This window comes from Melanotaenia boesemani, chromosome 16 (genome assembly GCF_017639745.1).
Source record: "Melanotaenia boesemani isolate fMelBoe1 chromosome 16, fMelBoe1.pri, whole genome shotgun sequence".
NCBI classification, from domain to species: Eukaryota; Metazoa; Chordata; class Actinopteri; order Atheriniformes; family Melanotaeniidae; genus Melanotaenia; species Melanotaenia boesemani.
Window position 1 is genome coordinate 12892056 of NC_055697.1, and position 13788 is coordinate 12905843.

General features: G+C 40.6%; 2 protein-coding genes across 8 annotated transcripts in view; one reads left to right on the top strand and one right to left on the bottom strand.

Annotated features, from left to right (window-relative positions):
* Positions 1–31: 31 nt before the first annotated feature.
* On the top strand, positions 32–9356 carry nolc1 (nucleolar and coiled-body phosphoprotein 1). 5 transcript variants are annotated; one of them, XM_042011059.1, is made up of 16 exons: positions 36–338; positions 586–641; positions 1377–1522; positions 1636–1745; positions 1841–1961; positions 2113–2240; positions 2381–2489; positions 3207–3338; positions 3416–3505; positions 3626–3651; positions 3775–3931; positions 5766–6398; positions 6531–7799; positions 7989–8116; positions 8211–8294; positions 8392–9356. In XM_042011059.1, the coding sequence occupies exons 1-16, from the start codon at positions 228–230 to the stop codon at positions 8548–8550; spliced, it is 3459 nt and encodes a 1152-aa protein (XP_041866993.1). In that variant the 5' UTR covers positions 36–227; the 3' UTR covers positions 8551–9356. The 5 variants fall into 5 exon arrangements, with proteins under 5 accessions (XP_041866992.1, XP_041866991.1, XP_041866990.1 ...); XM_042011058.1 differs by having other exon boundaries at positions 32–338; positions 2384–2489; positions 3626–3931; XM_042011057.1 differs by having other exon boundaries at positions 32–338; positions 1639–1745; positions 3626–3931.
* A 2009-nt stretch (positions 9357–11365) lies between these two features.
* The window catches only part of micu1 (mitochondrial calcium uptake 1), a 29142-nt gene continuing 26719 nt past the window's right edge, over positions 11366–13788 (bottom strand). For all 3 annotated transcript variants that reach the window (XM_042009938.1, XM_042009937.1, XM_042009936.1), the window contains 2 exons: positions 12343–12432; positions 11366–12168 (listed from right to left, as the gene is read on the bottom strand). In XM_042009938.1, coding sequence (XP_041865872.1) covers positions 12008–12168; positions 12343–12432 — 251 coding nt within the window. In that variant the 3' untranslated portion in view covers positions 11366–12007. The remainder of the gene's footprint in view (positions 12169–12342; positions 12433–13788) is intronic.

Sequence of the window (13788 nt, forward strand, 5' to 3'; positions counted from 1 at the left end):
TGCAGGACTGCAGGTCAAACCAATACTCAGTATTCTTAGAAAAATATTAGATTCAACATAACAGATCGATAAAAGTCATAATTAAGTATTTATCTGTTATGTTAATCGATTTCAAAGCAAGTAAATCCTATTTTCAAACGGAGTAAACCATCAACATTTGAGGCGTGTGTTCACGTCATTACGTATTTTTGAGCGCTTCCTTCCTTTCTAGAAGGAGCGTGGTGAAGATGGCGGCGGAAAACTCGGTGCCGAGTGATCTTTTCAAATGCGTATATTCCTTTCTGTTGGAGAACAAGTTCACCAAGGCGGCTAACGAGTTCCTGAAACAGACCAAAGTTGTAAGTAGTCTACGTTGAGTGTTGAGTAGCTATTCGTTGGCGCTGTCTACGTCCAATTACTTTTTGCACGAGGGTTAAATACCAGCGTTCAGACAACGTACTGTCCCGGCGAAATTAGCACGTGTGGCAGCACGTTGTGCATCTGGTGCTACCTGTTACAATTAATGTTAATTAGTTATATTATTAAAGGAGACACATTTCTTTTGTCTAAGTGGTAGATTATTTTAACTAATTTGTTTCTCTACAGAATGCGCAAGATCAAAATGAAGAGAGCCTTGTCAGCATCTACAACTTCTGGGTGAAGTGAGTTTCTTGTCTTCACGACTCGTTTATTTATTTTTATTGCTTGCTTTAATGCCAAGAATAGAAGGCATAGAAGATTTTAAATTGTGGGTTTGTGTGCTGTTCATACTTTGATGCAGCTCCTCAGCGAGGCAAGTGTCATTAAAGAGTGAGATGTTTAAAAAAAGGAAGAAAAAAACTTGCAATACAAAAAATACATTTGTTTAATCCCTTTAAATGATCACTAGATATTGACAAAAAAAAACAAAAAAAAAAAACGGAATAAACTGAGGACCACAGGTCAGTCTCTCCACGTTCCTGTGTTGAATCACAAATCACTCGGATGGACTTGAAATGGATACAAAAAGCAAAAGAATTAGATGTTGCAGTTGATGTCAGGTTTTTTGTTAGATTTGAGACCTACAAAAAGAGACACATACGGTCCCAAATGGGCAGTGTGGAACTTCTGTTTGCTTCTACTCAACAGCTGATCAAGAATTTAAAAAGCTGATTCTACACACCTCTGTGTTGAATTTTGACTTTGCCTGGCATTTCTGTTTTTTTCCAAGACATTCAGATTTTTGCCAGTTGTTATTTGAAGGGGGATGGGTGACATTGTCTTTGCTAATCCTAAAAACCTGTTTTTCAGGAATTTGAATAACAAATTAACCCCTGGGTTAGGGTCATTTGCTTTGCAGATTCATAAGTGATTTGTTAAATTTGTATATAATAGCAGAATTTTCTTTTCTTGACTAGGTCACCTCAGGCCAAGAAACGAAAAGCACCTGACGCTGTTAATGGTCCTTCAGCCAAAAAAGCAAAGCCTGGTGCAGAAAGCTCCAGCAGTGAGGAATCGAGCAGTGATGAAGAAGTTGATGAAAAACAGATCAAACCAGCAGCAGGTAGCAACAGTATGATTTCCACAGAGGGTTGATGTGACTAAATTCTGCAGCCTTTGACCTTATTATCAGATTTGAGTCTGTTTTTTTTTTTTTGTTTTTTTTTATCGTTTCAGTAGCCAGCGCAGTGTCTGCAAAACCTGGAGCTGCTAAAGCAGCATCCAGTAGCAGCGAAGACTCAAGTGACTCTGAGGAGGAGAAGACTGCTGCAAAAGCTCCTGCAAAGGTAGGAGGAAACATCTGCGTCTAAACATTCAGACCATATCTAGTCATTGCCAGAAACATAATGAATATTCCTTAAAATGTCATTTCTTCATAAAGGCACCTGTTAAAGGACCACCACCTCCTGCAGCAACAGGCACGACAAGGAAAAAGGACAGCAGCTCGAGCAGTGAAGAATCTGACTCTGACGATGAACAGCCAGCCAAAGCTCCTGCACCGAGTGGGTTTATAGGCCGATGTCAGCAACTCTGTCTGTCTGTCTGTCTGTCTATAAATATGTGTGTGTGTGTGTGTGTAATTGTGAACATAAACCAAGCTCATACTGTAACTATACTTTTTTAAATTTTGGGGGGTTTGTTTTTGTAAAATAGAAACAAGTACTGGTGCTGTCACCACACCCAAAGCAGCTGTTCCTACCAGAGGTGCAGCTCAGAAGAAGCAGGAGAGCAGCAGCAGTGAAGACAGCTCCTCAGACTCCGAAGATGAGCAACCTGCCAAGGTATGCCAGAACTATGTGTTATTACATACTGATTTTATTTTACAGTTTCAATTGACGGCGAGCTAACTCTGTCAAGTACAACTGACTGACATGTAGTAGTCAAATGTGGACAGTTGGCTCTAAAGTTTTCATGTTTCTAGAAGACTCCAGCTAAACCTGCCGCAGTAACAAAAGCAGCTGCAGCTGAGTCAAGCAGTGAAGATTCTTCGTCTGAGGATGAAGCTCCGCCAAGCAAAAAACCCAAAGCAGGTGTGGTTTTCTTATTATCTTTGTTTTATTACACATTTTTAGATGGGTGGAGTAAGGATTTTTCTTTCTTTTTTTTAACTTTTTTTCAAAACCTTTTTCCCCCTCACCATTATAAAAAATAACTTTCTAAATGAGAGACTCCATACACACACATACATACACACACACACACACACACACAGCCCAGCATTTGATTTTAAGTAGGTACAGAAAATTGATGGATGGATGATTTTAGAATGGCTCCAGCTGCTGTTTTAGAGTTGCAGCATGTTGCAATTGGTGCTCCTGCCAGTCTTTTTAACACTCCCTGGAGTTTCCATTCTGATTACTGGCTTATGTGCATGTTAAACTCACAATAAATCTTCCCTACTTTGTCAAAATTGTGGTGAATCATCTTGAAAGCTGGAGAGCCTGATGACTGTCACAGAAACCAGCAAGTCATGGAGACTCCATATTAATAATAATAATAATAATTCATTTTATTTATGAAGCTCTTTTCAAGACACTCACAGCAGGAGAAGAATAAAAATGCAATACATTCAAAAACATCAACAAAATCAAAAGCATTAAAAAGTCTTAGAATACCTCCTCACAAAGTCATGTTAGATCATTAAAATCATTAAAGACAGTTATGAAGAGATATAACAAATACTCCATTTGTAGAACTGCATGATTAGATTCAGTTACTTGATGTTGATCTCTTCTTTATTTTGGTAGGAGCTTACAGTGCAGTCCCACCTCCTGCTTCAATCCAGAAAGCTCCTGCTGCGCCAGCTGCCAGCAAGGCCAAGGCCAGTGAGTCTTCAGACAGCAGTGATGACAGCAGTGATGAAGAGGACAAAGTGGCCAGTAGGTTTCCCACCATTCTCATCTTGAGCTGCTTGTGTTTTTTAATGGCATGACTGACTATGTTTGAATTGTTGCAGCAAAACCTGCACCTGTAAAGAAAGCCAATACCAAACCTGGCATGGCTAAACCTGCAGCAAAAAAGCAGGACTCCAGCTCAGACAGCTCAGGTAAAAGTCGGGAATCCCAGCCACTTATTTTCTTCCTAGTTAGAAGCAAAGTCAAACAAGTGTGTTTTTATTTTTTATATTTTATAAATAAACATGCTTTTTTTTTCCCCTCCTTCTCAGATTCAAGTTCAGAGGAAGAAGAGGCCAAGAAGCCTGCAGCCAAAGTTACCCCAGCTAAAGCAGTCAAAGCCAAACCTGCCCCAGCTAAGGCAGCACCTGCTACCAATAAAGACTCTGATGAAGAGTCATCAAGTTCAGAAGAGGAAGTTAAGAAGCCTGCAGCAAAAGTGACTCCGGCTAAATCTGCCCCAGCTAAACCAGCTGCTGCAACGCCTGCTTTAGAGAAGGAGAAGACAAAGAAGCCCACAGCTAAACCTCAACCTGCCAAGACAGCTCCAGCTCAAAAAGATGAGTCCTCAAGCTCAGGTAAGACTGGGACGTTACTATTACAGATGTTCTTGGTACGATTATTGTCAAAGAAATAATCATGGTTTTACAGTTAGCACGATTATCATGCATAAATTAATTTCCCAAAACTGTAAAAAATCTAAACACTTCTTTTTATATGTCTATTAGTTGTATTTATTTCCATCCTTTCAAGCCAAAATGACTAATAACAACAAAGTAACTAATGAGTCTTCCAGCTAAGTCTCCTCTCCTGTGTAAAGAATATATAAATCCTACATATTAACGCAGGATTTCTCTAATAGAAAACACTTTCTTTCTGTAAACCACATTATAAAAATAGTTTCTTTTCAACCTGAGGACAGATTTTAAAAACACAGGAAAAACATCTAGCTAGCTTTGACTTCCAGCTGTCCTTTAGCCGAATAGCTGCTGTTTGTTAGGGACATAAATACTGCAATAGTGAAAATCAATAAGATTATCTGGAATTAAATGCATTAAATGAATTAAATCTTAAACTATCTGTCACAAAAGAGTTATTTTTTCTCATCTGTATAACAAAACGTTTAGTGAGCACATCACGTTACGCTGTAAGACAAACCTGAGTCGTACATAATTACAAAACAGCCAATGACACAATAACATTTCACTTCCGTGTTACATTAGATAAATATTAGTGTCCAAACTATTGTGCATTTACCTTTACTGTAGCATAAAAAAAGCTGCTGGTTATCCTGCAGGTGGTGAAACGTATTGGCTGTATGTCCTCCTTTCTATGCAACTTTTTATGTCCTGATTTACAGGCTGGTGAGCCGTCCTCCACAATGAAACCTTGGTCATTTATGTCTTTTAGCCCAAAAACAAAATTTAAAAAGTCTGACCAGGATGTCTTAATCCGTTTGTTTGGAGGGAAAAACTCATCCTCTGTCCTACTCAGGCAGCCTCTTCTGCAACCCTCACGGAACCAAAACAAGGAACAATACTGAGGGATTTTTACGATTATTAATCGCAGCGTTTAATACCACGATTACTGTAAAATTAAATAAATGTGACATCCCTAGGAGATATCAGAAGTTAATATATAAACCAAAATTTTGGTAGTTGTGTATCTGCTTTCATTTGCTGTTTTTACAGCAGAGTTGTTTTTCACAGGTTTTTTTAAGCATTGGTAAATCCGTCCAAACGGGTTAAAACCTTTCGCATCACCAGTAGTAGCGTGTTTACCCTGAGTGATCTGGGGCTACAGTTTATTCAGATGCAGTATAGAACTACTACTAACTCGATGAAGCTGAAGCCATGGCTTTAGAGGATTGTCTCCTGAAGGGTGTGTTTGACAGTATTTGTGATTCACATGATTTTTTTCTAAGATAATTGGTTTATTTTTGATTGGGCCATAGCTTTATACAACAGGACGGAGAATGAACTGCCAACTGTGCAGTCAAGAAAAATGTCTTTGTCTACAAGATGTTGCTCTCAGTTTGAGATTGAGATATAAAATTGTTTCTGCAAAGTAAAAGTGAATTGTAGCAGCAACTGCAGCACCCTCATCAACATGTGCACTAGTGTATGCTCTGGTCAGAGCTGAAACCAAGGTAAACTTGAAACAACAGGATCATTTTAGGTGCCACTGAATAATACCTTTTATTTACCTTTGCATTTAAAAGCTACATTTCAGTAGGTATTAGTAGGTTTTAACCACTGCAGAAATGCTATTTATAGAACTTTTTTTAAACCAAATTATAGTTTGATTGAAGTTATTATTCAAAATTTGTCAGTAGTGATGTAATTTTTCTCACCTAGCTATTATGGTAAAAATATGGGTTTTGTCTAAACAACATCTTTGATCTTTATTCAGAAAGCAGCTCTGAAGATGAGGCTCCAGCAAAACCCTCAACTAAAACTGCAGCCCCAAAGGCACCCGTTGCTGCCTCAAAACCAGCTAAGGCAACGGAGTCTAGCTCTGAGTCGGACGACTCCACTGATGATCAAGTACCAATGAAAGCTAAGCCAGCCGCTAAATCACCTGTCGGTGCTTCAAGGCCTACTGCTCCTGTTTCAAAGCCTCCAGCAGCAGCAGAGAGCAGCTCAGATGCTGACTCTTCTGAAGATGAGGAGGAACCAGCTAAAACTAAGCCTATAGTAACCAAAATGGCTCCAGCATCAAAGCCCACCACTCCTACAGCTAAACCTGCTGCAGCAGCTGAGAGTAGTTCTGACTCTGACTCATCATCAGAAGATGAAGAACCAGTAAAGGCTAAACCTGCTGCAACAAAAACGTCTAAACCAGCTACAAAGCCCGCTACTCCTGCAGCTAAGCCTGCTGCAGCAGAAAGCAGCTCAGATTCTGACTCCTCCTCAGAGGATGAAGAACCAGTAAAGGCTAAACCTGCTGCAACAAAAACGTCTAAACCAGCTACAAAGCCTGCTACTCCTGCAGCTAAGCCTGCTGCAGCAGAAAGCAGCTCAGATTCTGACTCCTCCTCAGAGGATGAAGAAGAGACAACTAAGGCTAAGCCAACAGCAGTGAAAACGGCTACCCTGGCCTCAAAACCTGCTACACCTGCTGCAAAGTCTGCTGCTGCCGCTGAGAGCAGCTCAGATTCTGACTCCTCCTCTGAAGATGAAGAACCAGCCAAGGCTAAACCTGCAGCAGCTAAAGCAGCTACCCCGGCTTCAAAGCCTGCGACACCTGCTGCAAAGTCTGCTGCTGCAAAGTCTGCTGCTGCTGAGAGCAGCTCAGATTCTGACTCCTCCTCTGAAGATGAAGAACCAGCCAAGGCTAAACCTGCAGCAGCCAAAGCAGCTACCCCGGCTTCAAAGCCTGCGACACCTGCTGCAAAGTCTGCTGCTGCAAAGTCTGCTGCTGCTGAGAGCAGCTCAGATTCTGACTCCTCCTCTGAAGATGAAGAACCAGCCAAGGCTAAACCTGCAGCAGCCAAAGCAGCCACCCCGGCTTCAAAGCCTGCTACACCTGCTGCAAAGTCTGCTGCTGCCGCTGAGAGCAGCTCAGATTCTGACTCCTCTTCTGAAGATGAAGAACCAGCCAAGGCTAAACCTGCAGCATCTAAAGCAGCTACCCCGGCTTCAAAGCCTGCTACACCTGCAGTGAAAACTGCTGTTAAACCTGCTGCTGGAAAAGCAGAAAGCAGCTCAGACTCTGACTCTTCCTCTGAAGAAGAAGAGCCAGCTAAGGCTAAGCCAACAACAGCAAAGAAAGCTATCCCACCATCAAAACCCACCACACCTGCAGCTAAACCATCTGCTGCAGCAGAAAGCAGTTCTGACTCAGACTCCTCCTCTGAAGAGGAAGAAACGGCCAAGGCTAAACCAACAGCGGCCAAACCGACAGCAGCTAAAACTGCTACACCAACTTCAAAGCCTGCTACTCCTGCTGGAAAAGCTGGAGCAGTACCACAAAGCAGCTCTGAATCTGACAGCTCAGACTCTGAGGATGAAGTAGCCAAGCCTGCAGTGAAGAAACAAGCCACAGCAGCGGTCAAGAAGCCTGCAGCTGCCAGGGCCACAAAGGCTGCAACAACATCAACAAAAAAGGCAGAAGAGGACAGTTCTGACTCCTCTGATAGCTCAGATTCTGAAGCTGAAGCCCCCCCAGCTAAGCCTGCAGTCACCAATGGCAAGGCATCAACTCCCAAGACAAACACAGCAAAGGTTGCAGCAAAGCCAACACAGTCTTCATCCAGCGACGACAGCTCTGATGAGGAGGAAGAGACTAGTAAAAGTAAAACAAAACCTGCTACCCCAGTTGTAGCAGCCAAGACAACCCCAGCAGTTAAACCTAAAGAGAAAAGTAGCAGCTCTTCAGACAGTTCATCAGATGAGGAAGACGCACCAAGTAAAGCAGCCACTGCACCTACCACCCCCACAATAAGTATGATTCAAACACGATGTGGCTATTTTATAGTCAGTTGTATGTATTTATATGTAAAACATACGTTGAAAGAGTTACTTATTGTACTTTGGCATTTTATGCTTGCTAAATTTGTGGAACTGTTTTAAGTGTTTATTGGTACACCGTTGTTGAATATTACTAAATATCTGTTTCCATTAATGGACTTAGATACCAATGGAAAGAGAAAAAGAGATGAAGAATCATCTGACAGTGAAGAGGAAGAAACACAATCAAAAACGCCAAAAAGCAAGAAAGTAACAACCACACCGCAAACTTTTCCAAAAGCGAATAAAAAGGTAAGACCTCCATGGCTTGCCATATTTTATAAAACAACTTGAAAGATCATTAAACAATTTATTTATATTGAATTGTAATTCTGTTGTCTTTCAGTCTTCAAACGTACCCTTCCGTAGAATCATGGAGGATCACATTGATGTGGATCCTCGTCTGACAGACAATTCGTTTGAAGCCAAGGTGAGCTTAGTTTAAATATTTCATAAGCAGCACTTAATTTAATGGTTGTGGAGGTAATTCCCTATCAAATATGTTCATTTCATCTTTGTAATTCTAGCGTGGAGCTAACGGAGACTGGGGCCAAAAAGCTAACGAAGTGCTGAAGTTCACTAAAGGCAAGTCGTTCCGCCATGAAAAGACGAAGAAAAAGAGGGGGAGCTACCGAGGCGGAGCCATTTCCACTACAGTCAACTCTATTAAGTTTGACAGTGACTGAGGACCCTCTCACTCTGATCCTCCTGACTTTAACTGTACTGTACCCAATGTGATCAGGAGCCGGTTGTATGCTCTCCAACCTGTAAACAATCTGTCACATCACACTATCAGAAAACATGAGCTGAGATTTATTTAACTTCTGTTAGTACATAGTGAAGACTAATTATTTGAGGAAACAGTTAGGTGGAGCTGTGGCAGCAACAAATATGTTTACAGTGGTAACATCAGACTGTACTGGTTGACATTCATGTGAAATTATTACTTATAGCCACTAGGTGGCTGCAGGCCCCCAAGTCATGGTACAGGGTCAACATGTCTGCCCTTTGTTAGCTTTTACCTGGTTATCATGTGATGAATGCCCTGTTATTATAGTTTAACTTTAATCCATCCTGACAGCTTCTTTGTGTGTTAAAAAGCAGTTCTTTCTTTTTTATGAAATGGATCTCATGCATTGTTAGTCTAATTTTATTTGGCCACATTAACGTAGGGAGAGGGAATGTTTGGGCTTTTCTCTAAATGTTGCAAGTAGAACAGTTTTATACCACATTTATTCATTTTTATTCCATTTCACCCTTTAGGACCTCAGATGTGTTCTCAATTGATTTCTTAAGGACATTTTTGTTTGTTTTGGTGTTGGGATGCCCATGTTAACCCTTCCTGTTTTGTTCATCAGTGGCATCTAAGTAATCAGAACCAAGAGCCATGTTTAAAATTACGGTATGGATTTCTGTGTACAATAATTTTTTTTAATGCTTGTAATTGTAAATAAAGATTTAACAAAAGTGATCAGCTTTGATCTGATTTCAAGTTGAGACTCTGTTTATCTTCAGTTTACTGCATCCGTTTCACATGCACAGAAATGGAAAGGAATTCAGTGTTCTTTTGAGTAACATGAGGTTTTCCAGGAAAGACATCAAATCTATTATTTCTGGTCATCAGACCATATGTGGCATTGTGGACACTGTGGGAATCCAGACTGAACAAAGATGCTGGAACTAAGCCAGACAGCAGAGCTGATATCAAAGCCACCAGATGGCAGTGGTGCACCTCATCAGAAGTACAGTTTCAGCAGTGAATGTGGAACAGAAAGTACAGTATGCAAACTGTTACCCGATTCCTTCGTGTCATGGGGCAGTTCTCGAGAGGTTCCTATTTTGCATGCCATCTATTTTTAGGATCTTAACATGTTCCTGAAACAGGATTGACTTTCACTAACTTCAGTGAAGTTGTCTAAAATTTGCAGGTGGAGTAAAAATACAATAGAAATTGGAAAGCATAAAGACACTGAAATAATCTTTACTTGAAGGCCCTGAAATTACTTTTGGTCCAAAAAGATAAAAAAGCTGGGTTCTATGTGATGTACAGCTCAGGTAAACATAAAACTCATTGGTACTGTTAGTGAGCTGGAAAATATTAGCAGTTGTTGATGGACCTCAAATAAAATGTTCATGTCATATTCTATTAAATATAGATTACCTTTAAATCACATGTAGGGGCAAAACACTATTCCTTTTAGCTGTACCATGTTTTAGACGTATTAATCTGTAAACACATTTCACAGTAATGACTTACATTTAGATAGTCTTCCCTCTGGGATACTTAATTATGGATTTAGTAGAACATTTAGCATTTTTTTACCTGGTCCTGTCACTGTTCTCACTAAGGATAAGCAGTTCAACTTTAGACATGGTCACTGTTAAAGGCTGCAGCTGGGAAAATTGGGAGGATTGTATTAAAAATTTGTGCTATTTCCATTTTACATAAGAACATTTCATACACAGTCTGTACAATTCATGCGTGTACACATTGAGGGAATGCTGGATATATTTCTGATTAAACACAATCTGATTACACAAAAAGGATCTGTTGACTTGTGAGGGGGGTGGGGAGCCCTGCAGTCCCAAACATAGCCTTCCTCTCAAGTCTGACAAGTTACCCATTGAGATCTGCTTCAGTGCTCACCAAGCACAGATCTGACAGAGTATGCCTGCTTAGGGTTTACATGGATGAGATGTTGGAGAAACCGGTACTGCAGAACTGTTGCTGGGCAATTTTTTAGTGACGATGCAACTGTTGTTGCTCCTGGAGGCTGTACGCTGTAGAGCGTGAAGCTGCACTCAGTCATAAGAGCCTTATTAAGTTTTGCTGAAAGCAGAGAAATTATTTTCTTTGTTGCATTTCCACCAGCCTTGATACAAAGTGTTTGTTTTTTAGTCTATGTATAATGGGGAATGATATCAAATTAATAACCAGTTATGTAAAGCTGCTTATCATTTTAACCTGTTATTGTAATGCCATACATAAGCTTTGAGAAAACATGGGTGAAGACTGCTGTTGAGAGCTCCTTCAACCTTATCTCCTGCCTAGCTATCACTCCTGAGCACTACTTCCGTCTGTCAGTTGTAATATGTGCAAGAGAGCTTGTTTCAGGCCAGTGCAGCAGTGTGTGTATGAGGGGGACTGCAGGACAATCTTTTAATGGGCACCAGAGGCAGAGGACTGCCCATCCTGTCCATTTCAATTAGACAAAACTGCTGACTGCTCTTGCACACACACAGAGCCATAATTTTCCCCTCACACACAAACTCTGAGCCAATAGATACAATCAAGTGTGTATTTTTCCCTAAACATGTTACATCACATTTCATTAAACATGACAAATTGCTTCCTTGATGTCCCCATGGATTAGTTTAGCTAATCCCTCAGTGCTCTTTTCTTTGTGTTAGAGAGTGAAAATGAGAACTTGGCAGCACAACAAACCAACTTACCAGTCAAGCCGAACAGTCATTAAGAAACAAAGCTTCATCAGTTCTTCGTAATATTAAAACATCTTTAATAGAACATTTCTTTGAACATACATCTTATATAAAGTATTTCAGTGAGCAATAATAATTAGAATACACACTTTGAACACTGCAGGATAAGATGAGCATTACTGATCTTTTATGGGACAGAGAGAGGACTACAGAGGGATGTGGAGCTAAAGACTGGAGGAAGAGGTGCAGCCCATTCTGTCTCAAAACAAACATCACAGAGGGTCTGCAGTCAGTATTAAACAGTCAGATGCAGCTTTATTAAGACCGACTCCTCTTCCAGTTTTGCATTTTGCTGTTGTACAAACAGACACTAGTGTTTTTAGTGTTTTCCAAACAGCTGCATGGTTAAAGAGCTGATGCTGCATTCTTTTCCAGAACATGGAAAAATAAACATACACTGTATATTGTAAAATATACAAATACCCATAATAATGCCTTAGACAGGAGACTGAGTCAGGATGCTTCCCTCACATTATGCCTCACTATAATGATGGCATGAACTACAGGGACATGCAAAAATGATTAATTACGCCACTCCCAGTTGCAGTCTTAATTAGTTATTTTGTTTGAATTGTTGAAACCTGCAGAATGAAAGCGCCCATCTCTCTCTCTCTCTCTCTCACGTGTTGTCTCTGCTCTCCATTACGTTTTTGGTGAGACAAAGTCCCAGGCCGTATCCTGGGCGCACTTCCACATGGCACGCACCAAGCGAGTGAAGCCCATGTCCTTAGGTTTCTCCAGCCCACGCATCAGTCGCTGCTTCATGATGGCTATGAACTCCTTATTACTGAGCTCTCCATTCCCTGGAGCAGACAGATGACGGGGGGCAGACAAGCGAGGGAGATGATGAAATAATACAGAAAGGAAGAATAAGATGAGGATATGACTTCAATTAATTTTCACCTGCAGATGCATCACATTTGCTGTCCATAATTATTTACAGTTGAGAGATAATGATGAACCTGCCACCTGCTTACCATCACAGTCGAACAGAGCAAACACCACGTCACACACGTGATCCGACAGCTCCACTTTGGCTACAGTGCGGGCCACCTGCTTCATGGTAGCTGAGAGACAGAACCACAGATGGAGAATTCACTGTTTATGAGTAATGAAAGTGTGAGTGGGAACAAACACGTTCGAGTCCACTCACTAACAGCAGATTGTGTGCACAAGTCAAACTACACTGGATCGATACGAGGCAGGGTTTCCATTCACCAGGGAAATGTAAGAGAGAGGCTGATAGGAGCAGAAGGAGCATCAGGGCATCAAGCTGAGAACAAGACTGACTGAAAGGAAAGAGAGAAAGATGGAAGAATTGAAGGGTCTTGTGTACAATGTAAGAAAGAGAGACAGACACTGAGTTAACACAAACTGCTGAAAACGTAGCTAGGTTCAATAAGAAGCCTTTATTATAAGAATTCAACAGGCATAAGTGGGTGAAGCAAGATATGAAAAACAAGTCTGGATGATTTTTAAAAATGTCTGACCAAGTGGTGAGAAAAAATGAGCCAAATCACACCAAGAAAATCATCAGAGGCCTTCTTTTGTACCTTTCAGAAAGACTGTGCAGCTCCACACAGCACACCCACATATGAGAAACTACACTGAAAGGGTGTGAAATTATTGGATTTGAGATGAGATGAAAAAGATGAAAGGAGAGGAACAAAGAGCGGCAAAATAATGCAACAGCTCCTTCAGACTGGAAGAGTAGAAAGCTTGTTTCGGTGCGCGGACGACAGTTGCAGATAATTTGCAGACTCATTCCTGGCAGCTTTCCATGAACCCTCAGCAGCCTGATGTTTTCAACAGCCACTCAGAAACATGCTGTCACACAAACATGGCATGTTAGTGCGTCAACATGCAGCTGAAACTAAAATCTGGAAACTATCACCTCAGAGTAACCCTTCTGTCTTACAGCAGCTGTTTCAGCAGTGAAAATATGGAGATAGAAAGCATATGGAGGCCTACAGCTGAGCCAAGTCATTGCAATAAATGAAGGAGACAAAGAATTTCCCTTACTACAAATGCTACAGTGGTTTTTATTCATGTGCGGCTATCACATTAAATAGGTTTGGAATCTGACAGGAAAATTAATTCAGTCTAATTAATTCAGGCAGATGAAGAAAATACAAGTAATTTAGTTACTATTTATTTAGTAATTTCCCTCAAGGGATGAATAAAGAATCACTCATTCAACTTATTTTATACCCAGAAAAAAGCATTCGAATTGAAAACTGAGCAGGACATTTTCTGGTTTTCAATTAATACAAATCATGATCTGTTTATGGGTTTCTGTGATTTAAGAAAATATATAAACGTCTTCAGTTACTGCCGATGCAAAAATTAAAAAGAAAGAAAGAAAGAAAGAAAGAAAGAAAGAAAGAAAGAAAGAAAGAAAGAAAGAAAGAAAGAGGGAGTTG

Coding starts and splice junctions, on each gene's coding strand:
- nolc1 (XM_042011056.1), top strand. CDS start 228: ATGGCGGCGGAAAACTCGGTGCCGAGTGATCTTTTCAAATGCGTATAT. Junction 642..1,376: donor ATCTACAACTTCTGGGTGAA/GTGAGTTTCTTG, acceptor TTTCTTGACTAG/GTCACCTCAGGCCAAGAAAC. Junction 3,339..3,415: donor TGAAGAGGACAAAGTGGCCA/GTAGGTTTCCCA, acceptor GAATTGTTGCAG/CAAAACCTGCACCTGTAAAG.